The sequence below is a fragment of the Amblyomma mixtum genome, chromosome 2 (assembly GCF_055824585.1).
Source record: "Amblyomma mixtum isolate Tamu chromosome 2, ASM5582458v1, whole genome shotgun sequence".
In the NCBI taxonomy this organism is placed as follows: domain Eukaryota; kingdom Metazoa; phylum Arthropoda; class Arachnida; order Ixodida; family Ixodidae; genus Amblyomma; species Amblyomma mixtum.
The window spans coordinates 54,080,589-54,103,126 of record NC_143013.1 but is presented as its reverse complement, the minus strand read 5'-3'; the positions used below and the strand labels follow the sequence as shown (position 1 = coordinate 54,103,126).

At 46.0% G+C, this 22,538-nt stretch overlaps 1 protein-coding gene across 1 annotated transcript; it reads left to right on the top strand.

Moving 5' to 3' along the window:
* The first annotated feature begins 77 nt into the window (after positions 1–77).
* On the top strand, positions 78–21,221 carry VhaAC45 (Vacuolar H[+] ATPase AC45 accessory subunit). Its single transcript, XM_089571614.1, has 9 exons — positions 78–203; positions 778–901; positions 3,545–3,604; positions 4,675–4,897; positions 7,684–7,769; positions 8,273–8,535; positions 12,124–12,174; positions 13,629–13,830; positions 19,179–21,221. The coding sequence occupies exons 1-9, from the start codon at positions 85–87 to the stop codon at positions 19,386–19,388; spliced, it is 1,338 nt and encodes a 445-aa protein (XP_089427740.1). The 5' UTR covers positions 78–84; the 3' UTR covers positions 19,389–21,221.
* The last annotated feature ends 1,317 nt before the right edge of the window (positions 21,222–22,538 follow it).

The following is a 22,538-nucleotide window of genomic DNA, read 5'->3' as shown; positions in this document are numbered from 1 at the left end:
CAGCGCCACTACGTCAAGAGGTGAAATATACGTCCAGGAACACCGGCGCTGCCGGCGCTGCTGTAGTCATATGATCAAGCAATCATGGCGGTGGTCCGCTTCGGCCGGCAGCTTGCTGTCTTGGTTTTAACAGCGTTTAATATTTATTTACCTGTACTTACTGCGAATGTCGAAGTTCCAGCTTACATCTGGGGTTCCGAAAGGCAAGCTTGTTTTGTTTCGTAGTTGTTCAGCTGCCGTGTGGAGCATCCATCGTGCTCCGTAGCGGGGGTGTGCCGCAATCTGCTAGTCACATGAATTGATGGGCACTGTGCTTGCTTTGCTAGCTAGCGTACCAAAACGTTAATTTATTTTGTAGCTCTCCTCACGCAGCATAGTTTGACGAGTGTAAAGCTGACTCCGGACAAAAGCCTCGTTTTGTGTCTCCAAAAGATGTTTGTTGCTTTAGAATTGCTCGAAAATGAAAGAACATGAATCCCTAGCTGCGTAACTAAACTAGCAGCATTACTTGCTGGGTTTTAAATGCATGTGCAGTAAGCTTGTTATTCGTTGAGGGGCTGTGCTAGAGATATGTTCTGTGGTGTAAGTCCTGTATCTGTTGGGGAGCTAGGAATGTATAAAATGCTGTTAGCATCAAAATAGTTTTTACTGTCGGCGACAGTTCGCGGCAGCTTCGCAAAAAAATGTGTACTTACGCTTGCAGCCGTAATTGTCATTTTCTCCCTCTGTTATTTACCTCAAGTACAACTGCTAAAAACGTGCAACTTGCGATTGCAGTGGCTTGAAGAAGATCCCTCAAGTCAGCTCATTCGACAAGGTTGAGCCGTCAACCTTCGGGAATTCAGTGGCCAAGCTGGTTGCCCAAGAAAATGCAGTGGTCGTCGCTTTTGTTCAAGATAAGGTGGGTAGTCGCTTGTAGTCCTGATGCTGTGGACTGTGGGTGTTTGATTAGGCATATTTTCTCTGGTCCTGTTCGCTTCAGTCAAATTGACAAAAAGTTGAGTTTATATCAAATCAGATCAATTTTATTCTGCTCAGCAATCATCTGGGCCCCTAACCTTCTCGGCTAGACTTTGGCCCATGCAGAACGTTCTCAAACTCAACGTGTCAGGCACATTGGACTACAACAAGTGCCTTGTACTGCAAAAATTTAACCTACTATGCAGAACTAGTGTTCGTGAAACTGACAGCTTTCAAACATGGTCAGTTCAAGCAGTGTTATTTCTCAGCTGTTAGCTCGTGCCTGACCTAATGCTAACTGATGGACGACCCTCAGTGGATATGAAAATAGCTCGTGTAACCGTGGTCCATGGAGGTCACTCTGCCTGTTTTTATTCTTTATTTGTGAAAGTTGCTACGCATGTTAGAGTTGACTTGCGTGTGTTATCAGGGATGCCATTATGGATGAACCATGTATAGTAATAGCACCCGAAGCACAGGCAAGGGCAGTTGGCAATATGCATATTATAAAAATGAGCAGGTTCTAGCTGTGCCTCTGTTTTGCCAGTATAGCAGCAGCTATGACGTCAGTGCAGTCTATATATTGACTGGTGCTTACACAAGTGTCTTGCCTGAAATATAGTAGCAAAACGGTGTACATTAAAAAGTGTGCCACATTTCATATGAGATAACAAATACTCAAGAATGTTAAAAACTTAATCCCATTGGGAATACTTCTAGATCAATAAAGGCACTTGATTCAGTCATTCACTATTCTCCTCAAAAAATTTAAATACTAAACATATGAGAGGTATGCCACTAGCCTTGTTTAACTGCTGTTATAGCAGAAAGTTTCAGTTTGCTTAAATTAATGGTGCAGAATCTCAAATTGCATAGATTATTGAAGCCTCCAAGGTTCTGCGTTAAATGTGGTGTTGTTTTTGCCTTTGTAAACAGATTAATAAACTTTTATTTATGCTGTCGTAGCTAATGTAGTCTTCAGACATCCTGGCCACAGCAGCCAAATTTCGATGGAGGTGAAATTGTAAAGGCCCGCGTACTGTGAGATGTCAGTGTACGTTAAAGATCCCCAGGCATCCTGAGCCCTTCACTACGGTGTCCCTCATAGCCTGAGTCTCTTTGGGACGTTAAACCCCATAAACCACAAACTGCAGTCTTCAGACAACCTGGAAATATTGCATAGAAGAATGAAAGGATGGCAGACAGAGTGTGCAGCTTGGCTTTTTGAATTGGAAGTTTTGAACAAAATATAGAGCAAAGCATATTCTTCAAAACCAGAATCAAGACTTTTCCTATGAGGACACTTCAACTAACACAACTGTCACGTGAATGGCCTGTAGAATTTTTGTGTAGCGTATCCGAGCAACATTTGATATGGACACAGTACATTCTATTTATATATATCTATTAGAAAATTGTCTATTTTATTGAGTTCATAACCAATACAAGCATTCTCTTGCTGAGAAAATTTTAATTGCAACTTTATGTCTATTAAAACTTTAAAAGCATAAAATACTTGTTTTCTCTTTAGATAAGAGCAGTATGGGCTATTGAAAATGTATTGTTCTGTGGGAGTATTGCATAGTTCTCTGTACGTAATCAGCTATGAATAAGACATCTTCATGATAAATTGGCAGCATATGGCATAAGCGTCTTAATAAAGGGTAAGTGTAGTTTTGAAATGTGTCTAGAAATGCCTGCACCTCGACACTTTCGGATGTTTATTGAATCATGTTTTAAAGTCTTGTATTGTGGTCCCCAAAAACAAACATTTTTGTGCCACAGGTTCTGAATGACTATTCGTTTCTTTAGTGTATGAAAGTATGTCTAAAACAAATAATAAAAAAGTGTACGTTGTGGACATCACTCATTTGAGCTGTATATAACTTTTGGTTTTTCTAAGTTGTACGTTTCGTGCGGTTTTAGTTTAGTGACTCTTGTGACATTGTTTTCGCCGTCTTTTGTTCTGTCGTTCAGTTTTACTTATGCGCACTTTTTTGCCCGTGTTTGTGCTTGCTGCATGCATGGCTGACGTGCACTAGCACAACCGGTACATTGATTTTTTTCAAGCAATTTACCTCGTTAGGAGCGAGCGTGACTGCTTTGAGTATACGAAAGAGGTGTTCTTAACCTGTGCTGTGGTTCTCTATTCCTTTTGAAGTCTTTGATTAGTCCACAAAGCATTCAAAGAAATTCTAATATTCTTTTTTTTTTTTTTGAGCGATGTGATTAGGGCTAAGTACTGGAGGAATGTAGCATGTGCGCATGTTTGTTACATTCCCCAACTGGCCTGGTGTGGCATGTATTGTTGGCGGCTTACTGTGTTGCACGAAGCTCATACTAGTAGTACTGAGTGCTAACAGCATTGTGCGCACAATTTGACTATGAAGTCCTCAAATGTTCACAATGGCTGTTGGCCACCATGTTGCTGAAAGTTCGTAACAGTCTGCAAGTTCGCACACGTTTGAAACTGAAAGTTCAGTCGATAAAAGTGTGGGCAGCAGGCACTTTTTTTTCCCTTACTACCAGTAGGCATGACTGATACATGCTTTAATTTCCCTTATCCGTTTTATCTTTCCTTCAGCTTAGTGCAGAAGATCTGTCAAGGGCTTCTAGTGACGACAGAAGCTACAAGTATCTGAAGGTAAGCTGGTTCATCAGTGTATCAAAACGAGAGCATACTTTTCATGCTAGAATGCTGAATGACAGTCACTCTGCCAACAGAACTCACTGTTCGACAGGTGGCATATGTATGGTGGGCTGAAAGGAGCAGTGCAGCAAACCAACATGCGTGATAGTTAGCATTTCTATTGGTCACTGCAACATGGGAGGTCTCATTACTTGTAGTCTTGCTTTTAACAGTAGTGTTTTTGACTTTTGGGGAGGTAGCAAGACACCGTACATTGTTTGTACTACTAGAATGCTTACCCAGCAAAATGTTTGAAGAAACAAAATTTTAAGACTTTGGTAGCCCCAGTTACACCAGTATACATCACGTGCCACGTCAGTCTGCTCCAAACATCTTGCACTCGTTTGTGCAGCTGTATTTTAGTGGAGCTCAGGGGCACATTCACAGCTGATGAGGTGTCAGTTTTTGATAAGGTGGGCCTGGTTTTTGGATGTGAGCCCAATACCCAATGCATTTTCGTACGAGAATCCACTGACAAAAAGATTGACCTCCAAATTTCCTTGTGGTGTGCTTCATTCTTATCTCAAGTCCTTAGTCTTATGCTCTGCAAGCACCTTCATTGTTCGCTGACTAGTAGAAGCAGCAGAACCAGACATGGTGCAATGAAGGTTGTGGGCAGGCATACTGTTTTTCAGCATAAATATGAAGTTGTATTGAAGTTGATGAGAGCTGTCCAGTCTTTTTGTCACTCACACAATTTCTGCAGTGACGCTGATGGAAGCTTTGGGGTGGGCCTCATTGTCAATAGTGATATGTTCATGCTGCAATAGTGATATGTTCAGCCCATTTTACATGCTTAAATGAGCTTCTTGGTGCCAATTTTGAGGCTTAAAATTTGACCTGATGCATGAATTAGAATGCGCCTGACTCATTGCATTTGGTGCGACGCATGACTGAACATGTGGTAATATATTGGAAAATGCTGAGTTCTTTCACTTGGCAGTGAAAGCGCAGGTCCCTGAAGTGGTGCTTTTCATCATTGCGCTTGGCATTCGGCATGTCTTAGTTTGCCTCTTTCTTGGCAGGATGCCTTTGGTAAGGAGCACGTGCTGGTGCTTCCCTCCGTGGAAAACCCGGTGGATGCTCTGACATCGCATGGCAGCCTTCGGGTGACCCGTCTTAACATTCCCGACGTCGGTGCGGTGCAGTCAGCTCTCGATGGGCTGCACGATGGCAGCCAAGTGCTGTTAGTAGACCTGCCTCGCACCATTGGTGTTGAGAGCCGGTCTTCTGCTCTCCAGCAAGCTGGTGAGTGGGCCACCTGTCTCTCAATTCTTTTTCCTTACCGCACTGGATTCAAGCATGAGTTTTCAAATGCTTTTGTGCCGTTCTTGAACATGGTGCATGGAAATGCGGCCAATCGTGTGATCCAGCTGCATCCACTGTTGATTTTGTTGCAAAAGCAACACTACTGGAGCCCAGCTCGGCTTGTCGCGTATGCTCGTGGCGGTACAGCTACCAAACGACCTTGAGTCGCCGTTGCCTAGCAACTGCTTCAGCTGCGCTCCAACAGGTGGCGCCGCGCCGCTGCCGCCTGTCGCCTACACACACAGAGGGCACCACCCTCGCACAGGTGCTGGGTTTCATAGCTTATGACCAAACGCTTAACCACAAGCTAACACCACAAGCGTATTGGCAAAAACGGCACGTACGATCTTGTGCCGTTGCCTAGCAACCCGAGTTACTACTCGAGCTTACTCTGGTGAGCTCGGGTAGTGACTCAGGTAAGCTCGGGTAGTAACCCGGGTAAGCTCGGTTAAGTTCGGATGAGCGCCGTGCCATCTGCGCGAGAGGTTGCTCGGGAAGAGCAACATGGGTTTCAAAATCATGACGGGTGGCTGTGACAGGAACAGCCACCTGCCAGTGCAGTGGTGCATCGCTTAACCGCTGCACCACTGCGCTGGTACAGTGGTATATGAGGACTCGCCGCCATCTATGAGTCTTAAGTAGGAGTTACAAATTTGGCATACCCGGCATTAGCCAACTAAAGATATTATGCCACACCCCTAAGGCGGAGTTTAAGTGCCCCCTCCAATTGAAGAATGAACACCTGCTTTCACAGGTCTACTCGGTTTAACAACGTTAAGCCCCTATCAATGTTTTGTTGACATTCTAAGTAGCAGGGATCCAGAGGATGCTGCCTCATCATACGACTCTAATTCAAAGAACAGAGTCCGAAGACCTGAGAAACCAGCTCAGAACATCAGTGGTAGCGCCTCAGTTAGTTTCTTATTTGGGCCTGTTTTGTTCAACTCAGCAGCAGTTTTGAAAAGGGTATTGATGTTACTGATTTTATTTGTCTCATTGGCAGGATCTCCACACTAGTTGGGCAGGATTTAATACCGCCTGTGCTGCGAAGGGTTCACCCGACTGTTTTGACAACAGCATGTGTTAAATGTTCAACATCATTGAAGCACACTGTGCGAGGGCAGTGTGCAGCAATGTGGGCGAGGATGTAAGAGAAAAAAGCCCAGCACATTCTGAGATGTTTTTTCGGTAGCAAGAATTCGAGCATGTCAAGAGCAGGGCTGAATTACAGCTTCCTTAGATGTGGGATGCGGTGAGTGCATTATTTTTTTGTGAACCCAACAGCAAGTTTTTGAGGAGTGTGAGGACTGTGAACATCTCTAGCATGCCTGAGCACCGATGCTGACAAGAGTACACAGGGCATGCCTAGCCATTTTAACCGCTTTCATGTCCTCCCTGGTAGAGAGGTAGGGAGACTGAAGGGGTGCATGGTGTGGCCATGCCAGTAGCACTAATGTGCAGAGATGCAAAACATCCTCGTTGTCGCTAGGCGCTGCATCAGTGCAGTTCAATTTCTGTAGGGTGTGCCATTTTTTTTTTTTTTCTGATCGTTTCGCAGATAAGTGAGGAAGAATGGGGCAGGAGTGATAAGAGGGAGTAGTGGGAATATTCTATTTGTTGAAAGCTGAGTAACACCGCAATTTCTTTTCAAAAGGTTAGCTCATTGCATAGACCTGAGAATCGACCACATCATCTCACTCCATTGATGAAATCATCCCATTTTCACTTTTTCTTGTCAGCATTCACATTGTGTTCCATTCGCCTTGATAAAGCGAGTTGAGATTGAGGGTAATCTTCTACTGCACATTTGTTGATGGATCGCACGGCAGTAAGGCTTGTGGGAATCTGGCTTTCCGCCGTCGCCTTTGCGCGGCTGTGCCGGCCTACCGCGTCGTTTCTCCTCTTTCCCTTGCTCCCGCCTCAGGCGGTGGAGAGGCGGCTGGGTGACTAATCACTGTCATTTAGCCACAGCTCCGCCCCGGCTCCCCAAGGGCCTTTGCCATTGGCGCCTTTTGGCGGGAATCCGGGACCCGTTTTGGCGGCCGCGCATCCCGCGACCGTCCGAGCGGGGCCCAGAGAGAGAGATCCCTCCGAGACAGCGTAAGGTGCGTACGCTACTGTTTTGTCCGGGCCGGCCTTTGCCGCTCGGACCAGTGCTTACTCGAGCTCGCCCGCACGTGTCCTCTGACCTGCAGCGGCTCGAGCCTGTCCAGCGGGGTCCAGCGACCTCTGACAGGCGTACCTTGCGTTGAATGCCCACTCTCTCTCGCAACCGGCCCAACGGTCGACACGAGAGAGAGATCACAGCACTGCCGCGGGGACATTCTCCTGCAGCGGCGTGCTAGCGGCGCACATTGCTCGAGTCGCTTCGTGCGCGCAGCGGAGCCTTGCTCCTCGCGCGCCCCCGGGACGGGGTGACGATTGAGTGCGTGTGTACTGCTGAAGGACGACGTGAATAAACGTCTCCTTGGTGAACTTGGAGGCCTATTTCTTTGCGGCGAATCGCTCTCCTCCCAGCGGAGGTTGAGTGCACCGCATCGGTGTCCCAGTGTGTGTGTGGTGACGGCTGATCGGGGCCCTTGGCTCGCGCGAAGCTCGAACCCGCGGTGGGTGGTGGCCTGTGTCCACTTAGAAACCCACAGGCTACATTGGAGTGCTAGAGTTTGTTAAGCTGCCAGTGCTTTTTTCCTGTGTCAAAGGTGTGTTCGTCCCTCTGTATGTTTCAGACACGATCATGGAGGCCACCATGCGGGCCCTTTCATCTGGCGGAAAGAAGCTGTTTGGACTCTACACTGGGCGGGACCTGGCACCAGTGAGTGTGGCCTCTCACGGGGCTGTTCTCGGGGAGAGTTCTCGTCAGAACTGAGCCACAATTTGCTGATCGATAGCATGCCACGAGAAGCCGAAGAGACAGTGCTCGCCGAGATGTCTCAAAAACCTGTTCTTATTTTTTCGTTATTCCCTAGCCACTCGTCAGTTTGGAGATTCACTTAAATGCATGCATGAATGCACACGTCTAAATTCAATCATCACTTTTTTCTAAAGTTATCATTTGTTTACATGTTATTCTAAGTAATGAATCCCCCCCCCCCAAAAAAAAGTTTCGTTAATTTAAAAGAAACACTTTCTTTGTCCCTTTTATGTGTATGCTTTAGTTCTTTGTTACTTATCAACTTTGTTCCTTAGTGCTGTCAGTGACCCACTCATCCATGCTCATTACAAACCGGTTTCTTCATTGGCTGAGTGCGTTCTGTTTCCAGTGGGTTTTGTTCATTGCCTCCTCTCCGGTGCCTGGTGCCTTTTTTCTCCTCACAGCCAATGGTGGAGGCCAGCCACCTGTCGCGCTCCCGGCGACACCTGCTGGCCGTGTCTGAAGGCGCGGCGCCGGCAGCGCCGTCCAACGAGACTTCGGGGGTAATCATGGTGCGCGGCAGCTGCCTGCTCATGTATGGCCGCTCGGTGACCCTGTCCTTCACCGAGGACCCCAAGGACTCGGCGCCCCGCTCAACGGTCACCTACAATGACACCCTCAGCCCAGCGCCCACCCCTACCTGCAGCACCGACAACATGCACGCCAAGTGAGTGCAGTGCACACCTTTGTTCGCTGAAGAAATTGCCTCTGGTGGCAGTTACAGCACCTGCTTCACTGGAGGACTGCAGCTCTGTACTAGAGCCCTCTTTATTTTGGGAGAAACATGCTGCTATGACCACCACTTACCATGCATGTCTCCAATTTGAATTGCTGCTCTTGAGCTTAAAGGGACACTGAGGAGAGCACTATTAATATTTTTTTTATAGCAAAATCCGATAGTTCGGCATGTCATGGCTTTGTTGCCACTTGGCCGGCAGCGAAAGACGCATTTATTTCTAAGAAATTTGGATTCGAAGTTGAAAAAGTTTTTCCCGCCGCTCTGATTCAAACTTGGGATTCGCCTATGACGACACAGGACTAAGAGACGTGAAACATGACGTGCGCATGACGTAGCACAGACTCCGTGATTTCTGGCGGCCAGCAGTGCGGCCTAGCAGCAGCCGAAAAGAAAGCTACCGCCGGCCGCACGTTGAAGGCATCTATCGGCTATTGCGGCCGTCGCTACAGTCGCTTCGATTACGTTTGCACTGGCGTTTTGCCAGCGTTACGATGGATCTCGTTCTCGAAGTCGTCAACGAAGTTCTCGCAAAATAGACACCTTTAGCATACCGTGTACCTTGTTACCGCTAGCGGAATACCGGGAGTCCGCCTACCGCCGGAAAACAGGCGCTGATTTGTCCCAATGCTTCAGGAGCGCGCGTAGTTGCCGGGCACGTGGCGCCATCTGGTGACGTCAAGGAGACGTGCGCATGACGTAGCGCAGACTCCGTGATTTCTGGCGGCCAGCAGTGCGGCCTAGAAGCAGCCGAAAAGAAAGCTACCGCCGGCCGCACGTTGAAGGCATCTATCGGCTATTGCGGCCGTCGCTACAGTCGCTTCGATTACGTTTGCACTGGCGTTTTGCCAGCGTTACGATGGATCTCGTTCTCGAAGTCGTCAACGAAGTTCTCGCAAATAGACACCTTTAGCATACCATGTACCTTGTTACCGCTAGCGGAATACCGGGAGCCCGCCTACCGCCGGAAAACAGGCGATGATTTGTCCCAATGCTTCAGGAGCGTGCGTAGCTGCCGGGCACGTGGCGCCATCTGGCGACGTCAAGGAGATTTGCGCATGCATTGGCTGCGCCTCAGTGATTCATGGATTCTCGGTTCCTGGTGTTGCTAGAACCATTCGTTCTAGCAACACTGTTTTGTCCTATGACCTCATCACGCTTGTACTTGCGGGTTTGGCCTGTGGCGGCGATACCTGTATTTTGGTTCTTGCTCTTTTCTACGTTACAAGAGCTTTGTTGTCAGTATGAGTGGCGTTTTTGTAATCAGGAGCTGGTATTCTGTCGATACAAGCCAACTTCAATTTCTCCTCAGTGTCCCTTTAAGGGGGGACGAGAGTCTTAAAACTAACTTTTTTATTTATGGCTAGAATCTCATGAAATTTTGCACACAGATGTGTTTTTCTCTTCTGACTCCAAATATGTATAATCATAATTGAGCTGGTGGTCTTAGATCTTACAAAGTCTAGAATGTAATTAGGTAATTTCTTACGCAGCTTTAATGAACTTTCTCATTGCATTTTGTTGCTTTTATTTACATGAATTGATAGCCAGAGAGTTTCCATACCCAATGACATTCTTCGTTTTTCTCTAAAGACAAGCCATCCTGATATACTATGTCGAGAGTAAAAGGTGGCAGTATTTTACACTGCAACTCGTTAAGCTAATTGTAAATTGCTATCTGTATTTAGGTTAAACAAAAAAAGTAAGAATGTCATCGGGTATGGAAATTTGCTGGCTATCAATTCATGTATTTAAAAGCACCAAAATGCAATGAGAAAGTTCATTTAAAGCTGAGTAAGAAATTATTTATTTACACTCTAGAATTATTTAAGATAACTTTTGATCTAAGATCACCAGCTCAATTATCATTACATTTTTTTAAATCAGAAGAGAGAAACACATCTGTGTGCAAAATTTCATCAGATTCTAGCCACAAATAAAAAGGTCAGTTTTAAGACCCTCGTCCCCCCAGCTGTATTCCAGACATCTATTCCAGACATCTGAACCAGAACCGGTTTCATATTTTTGTATTAAGGCGAAAGCCTTCAATGCCTCATCGTTGTTGACAGAAGGTTGTTAGCAGAGGTGTCGCGCTTTTTCCAGTCAGACCAGAAAAAAAATCTTTGTGCACGATGGGATTCGAACCACCATCCTTCCGTTCCGCAGCCGAGCATGCTAATGGCCACGCTACTTCCTGCCAACGCATGTGTAGTTCTCCTTGTCTCGGACGCTGGAGAGTGTTTGCAGAAAGGCGTCGAATCAGACAGATGCCTCCCAAACTCCCTCCAGTGTCTCCAGCATTTAAGATTCACAAACAGTTGTGTACAGTCAGGCCGGAATGAAACGCGAACACGCATATGTCATACATTTCTGCTTTGCAGCGAGGTATTCCTTTACAACCTATTTTCGATTATGCCTTTCAGTATGCCCTTTACCCAGGCACATGAATCAGGCTAGTTGTACACTTCAGCTGAAAGCAGGCAGGTAAAATATTTTGTTTTCTTGACATGCTCTGTTCGCGTTTCATTCCGGCCTAACTGTACTTAATTAACATCTTAACCACACATCAGTGACACGAGCAGCAACACCGCGCTAAAGGCTTTCGCCTCACCGCAATTTAGGTCAACAAAGTGCCCCCCCCCCTGAATTTTTTCTTCTGCTTTCTGCTCCACTCTGATGTCAAAAAAAGTGAGGTGTCTAAGTTATACTTGTTGGGGGGCTAGTTGGTGCATGTTTCCAGAAAATGGTTGTAGCGCCGAAACAGACAACACACAGAAAGCTAGACGGGACAGGCGCAACTTCCAACTGATTTATTCACCGCGAACGCGAATGAATATAAGACAAACAATCAAGAAGGATCGCAAGAACCACACATGCGCGGGAGGGTTGTACGAAAATTGAAAAAAAATTGAAGAACATTTGAAAAAGGAGATAGCAGAGTCACACAGATGTCTACCCCCGTGTATCTAAAAAAGCAGTTTCATTCTTATATATTGCAATTGAGGGGGTACTAACACAGTCGCTACAGTTGCTTTTGATATAGAAAGCCTCTAACAGTTCACGGGCTGTCTGGTCCTGACTTCTGCTTAAAACTTTTGTTTCTTTCAGCCTTGCTGTACACTTAATCTTTCTTTCTTCACTGCAGGCTTTACAGTGATGGGGCAGATGTGAGCCTGTGCCATTTTTTAAATCCCGATTGGGCTCTGCTAATCGGTCGTTAATACAGCGGCCGGTTTGGCCGATGTACTTCTTTCCGCACGCGAGAGGAATCTGGTAGTCGACTCCCACGGCACATTTAACAAAACTGGTGTCTAAAAACTGGTTTTAACTGACTCGTTTATCACAGTAGGGAAACCAGAAAAGCGCGACTGTCATCACTGTCGACATTGGTGCTACAAAGTCCGAGTACGATTGGAGCTTAGACCATTGTCATGGGGTGGAGAAGGCCTACAGCAAAAAGTGGCCCTTCATATGGGGAACTGTGCTGACGACTACATCTTCTTGGTTGCTCCTTTTCAGCATCACTCTCAAGTTCCCAGACACTGGACCTGTCAAGGGCTTCACCCTGCTGTGAGTTTGGATTTTTTCTTTCTCATATGCTCCGTAGGCTTTACAAAGCTTTTTATTGCTTAGGTTTCCTCTTGGTTGGTTGACGGTGGAACAGCTATGTTATTATGCGTAGCATATTGCAATCACTCAGTTCAGCCCTTGGGCGCGGCCGGGCAGCCACCAAACCACGTGACGTGACGTCACGACAGCCGGAGGAAAAACCGTAGGTAAAGATGATGGCGATTCTTGGTGAGAATTGCAAACACAGTAAACAAGAAAAAAAAATAAAAATAAATAAAAAATAAGAAATAGAAAAGGGAAAAAACAAAAAATAAATAAAAAAGGAAAAAGAAATAAAAAGAAAAAGAACGGCTGAGCATGGTGGCGGTTGCCACCGCCCCGTTTCAGAGGGGCCGCTCCTATCCATCCATCCATCCATCCATCCATACGTCACGGAGGAAAAGGTGCTGAGAAAATCGAGTGCCGCCAAGCAATACCTCGCACAAAAAGACCGCGCAATGTGCAACGCATTCTTGGCTTAACCAAGCTAAACCTGGGCATCTTTTTTTTTTGCTAGATTGTGAAAATGAGGGAAAATATTCTGCACAGGAATGGTATTTTCTAGCAGGAGCTTAGGGTTTTCGCAGCTCAGTGGATTTTACTTACTCAATAAAGTCTGGAGACACCCCTAGGCAAAAGCGTGTACCTTTGACATCACTCCATAGGTTGGCAGAATGCCAACAGGGCTGACTTCAGACGAAACACTGCAGGACAGTGCACGAAATGGAAAAAAAAAAACTTTGGCTAAAACCCAGAGGGATGCCATTTGCTTCAGTATCATTTATTTGTCTTTGCATTTGAGTACAAACTGTGGACTATAAAATGTTGATGACATTCTGAACAAGTTGTAGCAAGCTAAACATTATGACTACCACGGTGGCTCAGTGGTTACGGTGCTCGGCTGCTGCCCTGGAAGACGTGGGTTCGATCCTGGCCGCAGCAGCCGAATTGCGATGGAGGCGAAATTCTAGAGGGCCGTGTACTGTGCGATGTCAGTGCACGCTAAAGAACCCCAGGTGGTCGAAATTTCCGGAGCCCTTCACTACGGAGTCTCTCATAGCCTGAGTTGCTTTGGGACGTTAAACCACAATACGCCAAACTAAACCAAACCAAGGTAACCATTATATCTTGGTCTCACTACACTGTAAGCCTAGTTCTTAACAAGGATTTCAACAAGAATCTGTGCTGCAATTTTGGTGGGTCTTTTCGTTTTCCTCCCCAGCCAGTGGTTGTTGCCAAACGTTTTTCCATCGCAAGCTTCTCTTTGTTATTCTTCGCAGGATTGTCGTTTATCTCCTGTGCTGAGCTGCACACATTTGTTTTTGACCACAGGTTCTCTGTTGTTATAATGCTGTCCACAGCCAGTGACCACTTGGTGTAAGTGGCAAGCCGCTTTCTGGTGTCCTTCCATGCAGGATGGTTTTCCAGTGGGACCAGCGTGGTGGCTTTAGCCTCGTGGAAATGAATGCCACGCTCAAGAACTACCAGGGGCTGCAGATGCGGGTCAAGGACCTCTGGTGGCCCCGGGGTTTCTCCTTCGCCTGCTCTCTGTCCGACTTCCGCCAGTACAATGCCAGCCAACTGCCCAAGCTCCAGCTCCAGATTGACAGCTTCCAGGTGAGCCAAGTGGACGAAAACCTCGAAGGCTTAGCCAAAGCTGAACTAAGAGGGGGCCACTGCTTTGAATGAAAATCTGTTTTTGGTGCGGCAGATTTGTGAGTGCCTTGTGACTTGCGCAGCATTTCTGTGTGACTGCCGTCCACCCCTCCACCTCTTTCCCACATTCCCTTTTTGGCCGCAAAATGGAAGGTTTCTTCAGTCAGGATTGAAAGGATTTGTATTATACGAGAGAAACTGCAAGGTTGACAGAGCATAGAACATAAGGCACAACTTTAGACCACAGACAGTCCACATGTATGCTGAAACCAGAACCCAAAGTACACTGCATATACTCGTACGATGGCCGCACTTTTTTTTTTTCACTATTTTGACAGGGTGTAGCCCTTGTATGGAATGAGCTTTTTCTTTTTTCACAAGAATTTTGTGTGGCCCTTTTTCATTATACTTTTTTTTACATTTTTTTTTTACATTACACTTTTTCCCTTTCATGCGGGGACACAAATTTTTAGGATGAATTTGCGCAGCCCCGGCGAATCCTCCAACTACGTTATTCTTTGAAAGTATGAATGATAACACTTGCACGCGACGACTGGTGTGAAATAACCACCCGTAGTGAAAGTTTGCTAGATCAGTCTACTGGCAAACAGCGCGCGATTCTAAGTTAAGATCCTCCAAAGATCCAGCACCCGACTGACAGTAGTGATGCTCTGGCCAATGGTTTATAATGTCGCCCCACAAGGGCAACACATGGCTGTCGGTGTGAGGTGGAATTTGCCTGGCCTGCTTTCCCACAGTGCTTCACTGTCGAAGGCCATGTGGAAATCAATTACGCGTTCATTGTGAGTTTGTGTGGTGGTTAGACCTTTTATGATAAACTGTGACTAGATTCAAAGCACTTTTGCTGCGGCTTTGATGCATGCTAGGCATAGTGACACCGGGCAATGCAAGAAAATGCGCCACTAGCATAGGTGCACCCCATTCTAGGTTTCATGCAGCATAATGTTCTGTCCTTTCTGGTGCAAACGTCGAGTGAACGAGACAAGCTAGCATCGCTGAGGCATCATGTGTTCGCGGTTCTAGGTGGAGCCTGGCATGCAGGGCAATGCATCCACGGTCATACCTAGTGCAGCGGGTAGTTGTCTATTAGCTCCCAGCAAAATGGACAACACGGGCAAAATTATCCATTCATGAAACAGTTCTTTTGGCTGACATTTTGTTTTGTTTTTTTCGAGGTGCAGCCCTTGCACAAGAATGTATGGTGCATAGAAAGATGAAGAGCTTTATTGCATTCCTGAGTGTCTCAGGATTCATACTCCAAAAACAACCTTTCCAATCTCATTCATTACGTAATGCAGCCTTAAAATTTGTTCCCCCTTTCCTTCTTACGTTTTTGCTTTTGGTCAGAGGAACGATATGTGACATCGCAACCATCGGAAGCTCTGATCTTCGATCTCTCCTCTTCATGGTGATGCTAAGATGGTGTTGTTTCGTTTTGGAAACCACAGAATTCGTGATGTGTCACGACCATCAGAAACGCCATTTGCTCACAGTTATCGGGAACCGCAGACAAAAAAAAAAAATTGTGGCTGCCGCGGTGGCTCAGCGGTTATGGTGCTCGGCTGCTGACCCGAAAGACGCGGGTTCGATCCCAGCCGCGGCGGTCGAATTTCGGCGAAATTCTAGAGGCCCGTGTGCTGTGTGATGTCAGTGCATGGTGGTCGAAATTTCCAGAGTCCTTCACTACAGCGTCTCTCATAGCCTGAGTCGCTTTGGGACGTTAAACCCCATAAACCAACCAAACCAACCAAAAAAAATGTCATTTTCAAGTTTTATAGTCAAGTTTTATACTTAAAGTGTAAGTTTTATACTTGACAATTGAAGACCCAGTGGTTACGAAAAGGAAAATTTGCAAACTAAAAAGTTGACCAATTGTCCATTTTGTTTTCTGCATCCCCCTTGAAGTGGAGTCCCACAATGCCATTACCCATTGACTACACGAAAAAACAAAACTTGGCTTAGTTGTTCAGCTTTGTGGCTAGTCCTGCTTCCCAACGGTGTGTGACCATTCTCAACAGTCAAGTCATCGGCCATATTACAAATTGAGGCGTCACCGATTTCGATCTCGCCCAGAGGTGCATCAAATGCTGGGGGAGGGAGTGACTCATCACCGACCAGGCACTGTTTCCCAAGGCACCGCCACGGCTCCAGCTCTCGCTGCACTGTGCCAGTGCTTTAATTGCACATTGAGAGCTCTGAGCATTTGTTGATCGACCAGACCAATGTAACTCTCACACTTTTTTTCTCTTTCCGTTTTCAAAGTTCAGGAGTTGCATAAACGACACATTGACCAATGTGCGAGTAAATGCGGTATTGGGATCCGGCACTCCGCTGACTGTAGGGATGGTTTGGCTGAAGGTTTGGAACGGTGCTCCGCATATGCGATCCGTGGCCATCGGTGCGAGATGACCCTCACCTGGCTTGCTTTTCACTCCCTTCACTGCTGAAGGTGTCGCGGAAATCATGCACCATTATTTCAGTGTGAGGTTATACTGTGGCAGAAAACTGGTAACAATAAGTGGTGGCTGGTTTCAAGGCACCTTTGCTACTGCACTCCATGCTGTACGACATTTTTCGGAAATAGAGCACAAGCTACAGACCTGTAACATGTCCTTTCTGCCTACGGAACAGAATATAGTACATGGTTCCTAGTTGATAGTTTTCTCCTAAATCATACCATATTAGCAGTAATGATTATTTAACTAAGGCATATCTTTAACATAACTGCCAAGTTTCAGTGTTCAAAAGTCACGGCTAAAATTGTTTCCTTGGCATGTCTTGTTACAAGGTTCTTTAAATGGCACCAGCAACAGAGCAACTGTTATGAGAGCCATACACTAGGTAGCCAGGCGTGCCATCGGGTGCCAAACTAAATAAAAGTAATGAAAGTTTGAAGCTTGGCCCCGTTAGCCTTCTCTCCATGGTCAAGAAAAGCTGTCTGAAATATAAGCGTAGTCATACCCACGTGCCAAGAGTTTGTTCAATGCTTCATTCAGTGTGCCATAAATGTGGCTGCTTCATCTTCAATCAGACCTCACCTAGGAGCGCTGTCTTATGAAGGCCTCATCATTAAATTGCAGCCCTTCAGTAGTGCTTAACATTTTAAGGTACAGAGACAGCATATTTTTTGTAATGTTTTTGCTTTGGAACTCTATGTGAGACGTTAATAAACATGCATCAAGCCATGAAATCCACCTCTGCCCAGTAAATAATTTATAACGAGCTTTCCTTCTCTGCAGTTCCGGTTTATATTACGACCATCAAATGGTGGTTGTGATGTCACATGTAAGTGGGAGGGTGTACAAAACCTGCAATATTTAATATGTAGCTAGTTATTCATTTGCTGTCATTCTGGCTCCTGAACCAGGCTAGCGTAAGAGTTGGAGTGAATTTAAATGGCAAAGTAGCAATTATATTGCAGTTTTTGTATTTCTCGCATGATTTCATACTTACTTATGACATCATAATGGCTTCATGATGGTTTTAATGGCTGAAACTGGGACCGAGACTGCGGAGAAGAAATTCAGTTGTACTAAATTATTCAGTGTGTTGGCAAACTTCATGGGGTGATCTATCTCTGCTATGCATCTTTTGAATGCAAGAATGCACTGCAAGAAATTTCGTCTTCACCCCTTAAGTGCTACGCTGGGTGTTGCTTTGGAACTATCCACCATGTATCATAGAATGTCTACTCTCATTACCAGTACAGCACTGCAATACTCGCATATAAATGAAGATGTGGTTGGTTTTGCAGTGCCTTCAGGGGTGAAACAGTGAACTGACAAAGCGAGAGCCACCTCGCCCTGACAGCTGCAGGTCGTACCCAAGGGTGCCATTCCAAACCGTTGGCCTACCTGTTCTTGCGGCCAGTCTTATGCTAGGTTGCATCCTTTGTGTGCATTTCTTCATCTTAATTCCAATTCGGATTTTCATTTCAATGACAAGTTGTATGGGGTATCTGTTAAAACAGCCTTCTTTATTATCCATTCTTCACCACTTCAAATATTTGCTAACACATTACCCTATTTAACCAACAGATCTGTCAACTTTCGCATGTTTATAAAAAAATGCAAAAACTCACTGATCAGGCCTTTATGACATTGCATACCATTTGAACTGAGGGCACAGGCAGTATGAATGGCCTCACTAGAAGCACTTTTTGTAAAGAAAAAAAAAGAATGCATCTAAATCTGCATGAAGTGTGCATCTGGAGACTGAAGTCTATTTTTTTTTTAAAGCGAGAGGGTTATGTCAGAAATAACCTAATTTTCCTTGAAAAAGACTTGGTATGTGTAGTTGGGCCCATTTTAAGAGACGGTAGCATGAAACATACAGGCTGTAAGGAAGTGCGCAAACGGGACACTGTTGACCCAGAAGGACGGAGACAGGACAAGTAGGTGGTCCGGGAAGGGTGCAGGCTGGTCAAGATGGTGGGCCGTGAAGGGTGCAGATGGGACAGGATGGTCGGCCAGGAACGGTGCAGACCAGACAAAATGGTGGGCCATGAAGGGTGCAGACCGGACAAGATGGTGGGTCATAGAGAGTGCAGGCCGGACAAGATGGTGGGTCATACAGGGTGCAGACCAGACAAGATGGTGGGTCATGGTGGGTGCAGACAAGACAAGATGGTGGGTCATGGAGGGTGCAGACCAGACAAGATGGTGGGCCATGAAGGGTGCAGACCAGAGAAGATGGTGGGTCATAAAGGGTGCGGACCAGACAAGATGGTGTGTCATGGAGGGTGCAGACCCGACAAGATGGTGGACCATGAAGGGTGCAGACTGGACAACATGGTGGGTCATGGAGGGTGCAGACCGGACAAGATGGTGGGTCATGAACGGTGCAGACCGGACAAGATGGTGGGTTATGAACGGGTGCAGAGTGGACATGATGGTGGGTCATGGAGGGTGCAGACCAGACAAGATGGTGGGTCATGGAGGGTGCAGACCAGACAAGATGGTGGGTCATGAACGGTGCAGACCGGACAAGATGATGGGTTATGAACGGTGCAGAGTGGACATGATGGTGGGTCATGGAGGGTGCAGACCAGACAAGATGGTGGGTCATGGAGGGTGCAGAGTGGACATGATGGTGGGTCATGGAGGGTGAAAATGGGACAAGATGGTGGGCCGGGAAGCGGGCAGATAGGACAAGGGGGATGGGAAGGGTGCAGTTGTAGCCTGGAGTTACCTGCTATCAGCTTCTTGTGTGAGCCATCTTTTCTATGTCATTGTGTTAACCTCGGCTCTGATTTTCTTGCAGAAGTCATAAGTTTCTCGTTCTTTCAGGTCGAGCTAGTCCAGAACAGCACTGCTCAGTTCTCGGAAAGCTATGACTGTGCGGGCTTCTTCACCACGGTGATCTGGATGGGCCTCTTGGTGGTGCTGCTCTACCTGGTCATATTAGGCGTGGGGGTGTTCTTCATCTACGACATCCGCACCAATGACCGCTTCGACGACCCCAAAGGGAAGACCATCACTGTTACTGCCACAGACTGATTTGCCCACTTGCGGCTGGCATCGTTTTGCTGGTCCCACCTGGGCACGTTAGTGAAAGCCTATGTGGGAAAGGTTCTTGTTAAAAACACTGCCTGAGCAGCTCTTAATTTTCCTTGGGGATGATGGAACACCTTACGATGCACACTTGTGTCTGGAAAGAAACCAAGAAAAATATTGTCCTTGCTTCTGACGGTCTTGAAAGCTACAAAAGGCTCTAAAGATGTAAAGAACTTTCACTGAACATTTTTCACCTGTCCATGGTAATCTCCCTTGTTTATATGGTGCGTCATGGCAAACCCAGTCTTCACTTATTTGCCTGCTGCGTAATGTGTGCGATATTTTAGACTAAAATATAGAGAGCAGTTCATCGGTCTTCAGGCCCCGAAGCAGATTTGAGAGTTTCTGTAATATAAATGTTTCCTATTGCTGTGTTGATGGATGTGTCAACTGAAGAGTGTGGCTGTTGTCTTGTTGATACTGTAGATGGATCTATGGGTAGTAGATGCTGCCATTTTTTTTTTTTGTATATCGGAACAGGACTGTCTATGTAGTGCTGTAATAGGCTGCACATTTGTAGATGTTATAGTTGAGCAAACATTGTCTGCCTGCGGAGGAACAATTCATTTCTTTGTCTCACGCTTTGTACATGTAAAAACAGCTTCTGGTGTAGAAAGTACTAAAGCGACTAGCACATAGGTTGAAAGCACTTTTTGTATCTTGTATATATATTAACCTTTTATGTATAGAAATAAGGGTGGCACCATTTTTGTGAATGCAGGCAATGCTGTCTTTACTGGCACACCGCATGACAACATGCAGCATGGCCACAAAGAAACTCTTTTTGAGTTGGTATTCAGCAAGGAATTTGTTGTGTACAGCTGTTATGATCACGTAAAATGGCTTGCTAGTTGTCATAGCTATTGCTTCACCAAGCATGTGACAGGTGTCAACACTGATGTTGTCAGATGTGGCTCTGTGTTTTGGCCAGGCTTGAAGTTTGCAAGTGTGCATGGAAAAATGTGTGTTGGGAATTTACCTTTGTGCTTTACTGCTACATAAAAAGTGAGTCAGTGTTCTAATATACATAATGTGCTTTGTGTTATAGTGTTATAGTGTTGATTTCAATCAAGTTTTATCTCTCAGCTATAGTCGCAAGTCGTCAGTGATTGTGTGGCTTGTGATGCAATTGCATATAATATGAGCAGTAGCTCATATAGGTAGATGGGCTATGAACCGTTATTTCCTACCTGCCCTTTCCCAATCTTATTGGATAGTTTGTTCGCTAATAGATTGCAGTGTTGTTACTACAACTGTAGAGTTGATCTAACGTCTAATTTTAATTGCTTTAAATGTAATGTAATTTGCTCGCAACCGTTACAGCAGGCTGAAAACTCCATAAGCATGACATTGCTGCTTGATGTCACCTTGGATAGCATGCTCAAAAGTTGCCAACACCCTTTCACCATATTGTGATGTGGGATATTAAGCAAGAGCAGTCCAGGCAGATGTGTGCGTGGTCTTAAAGTAGCTGTTTCCATTGTTCTTTGTCTGTCCAGTGCACCGTAAACAAGGTGTTTCGTATTGCCATGCTGTTCATGCCTAGTCATATGCAGCGAGCACAAGTGATTCTCAAGTCTTCAGAACCGATGCATCATCCCGCATGGCGGAAAAATGCAAGGCTTAAGAAATCCTGTCTCTTCATTCCTACTTTGAGTGCACCACTGTGCCTGGCGGTGGTGGGCTTGGGTATCAAAACGGTGTAATTTATTGTGTACATGTTTTTGTGCCACTTAAATGTGTGTTAATCTAGAATAAAGCATTTTTTTTTTTTCACCTGATCTTGTCTCTTTCAAGAAGTCTGTATGCCTACTTGTTTCAAAACTTTATGCCAACACTCTTTCAGTCCGCTGCAATTTTCATCTTAAAGAAAGCGTGTAGCATAGTGTTGGAAAAAAAATACACAGTGCGGCATGAACCATTGAATGTTGCAGAAGCATGGTGTCCCGGATCTGAGTGCACTGGGCTGCAGGCCCGTAAGCTGCAGCCAGTCATCTCTACGCCATGATGCAAAGAAGTGTTTATACCACACGGCACTCCTTATATGGCCGCTGATGCCACAATATGTGTAAACACCTCGTGTACTCATTCGAGCATAGATCGCATCGCCACCGCCTTGTACTCTAAGGCTGTGTTCAACTTCCTCCCCCCTCCTCTTGGCTTTGTGCATTCCAAACGTTGTGGACTATCTTTCTCCGCGTAGAACATCACCAGTGCAAGGCTGTGTGTGGGTAAGAACACTTTACATGGACCACCCGCTGTGATGGCGCTGTGTTTAGAGTGTTAGGCTGTGAACTCGACGACGCGATAGGAACGACAAGGTACGAGGAGACTTAACGTCTTTGCCAAAAGTAACCTGGCAATGGGGTTTGTTTGTGATCTGCGTAAGTGGAGCACTTATTGCACCTCTGAAATCTAAGGTAAGGAAAACCCTTTCCCTCCTCTTTTGAGGCCTTTTTTGTCTCTAGGGGAGTTGTAAGGGCTCCACTGCACGGCTGAGAAGCAAACCCGTTGTGCCGTTCCCTGGTTACTTTTGGCCAACACTACCTAGCGTGCGTTGAGTGTACCTTCGTTCCTGGTAGATTATAAGGGCTAGAAAATGCATTTCAAGACATGTTTTGCTCTTGTATTGCGTACATCATTATACTATAGAACTTAGGTGTATGTTGTAAACAAGTTAGTGATGTTGGAACGAAGGGCGAATATGTGCATTATTAACTCGAAGCCGAATTTGTGTCTCAAAAATGTACAAGCCGTGGTGCCGTCATCGCCAGTGCGTGCGATAAACCTATAGGCCCCCTGCAATAGCCAGGCGGCGCCGCTGTCGCGCTGCTTACAGCGCCGCCACCATGTTTTTTTTTTTTTGACACTGGGTAGGCGGACGCTCTTTGCGGCGTGCGCGCCCAGTGCGAATTTGAAGATGTCTGTTGTTTTATATTGCGGATTCAAGCCTATTGATGCCATCGGTGTGTATTTTCGGCGACCGGAGCTCGAAAAAGGACGTCGCCTTTACGAGAGTAATCATGTGCAGTCAGTGAAGGAAACGGACGGCGCTGAAATTTCGGCCGACGCAAAGCTTCCAGAAAATCCGCA

Bases quoted from the DNA above. Each gene is read 5' to 3' on its own strand.
- VhaAC45 (XM_089571614.1), top strand. From the start codon at position 85: ATGGCGGTGGTCCGCTTCGGCCGGCAGCTTGCTGTCTTGGTTTTAACA. The intron at 3,605-4,674 runs GTAAGCTGGTTC...CTTTCTTGGCAG, and splicing joins GAAGCTACAAGTATCTGAAG to GATGCCTTTGGTAAGGAGCA. The intron at 12,175-13,628 runs GTGAGTTTGGAT...CCTTCCATGCAG, and splicing joins GTCAAGGGCTTCACCCTGCT to GATGGTTTTCCAGTGGGACC.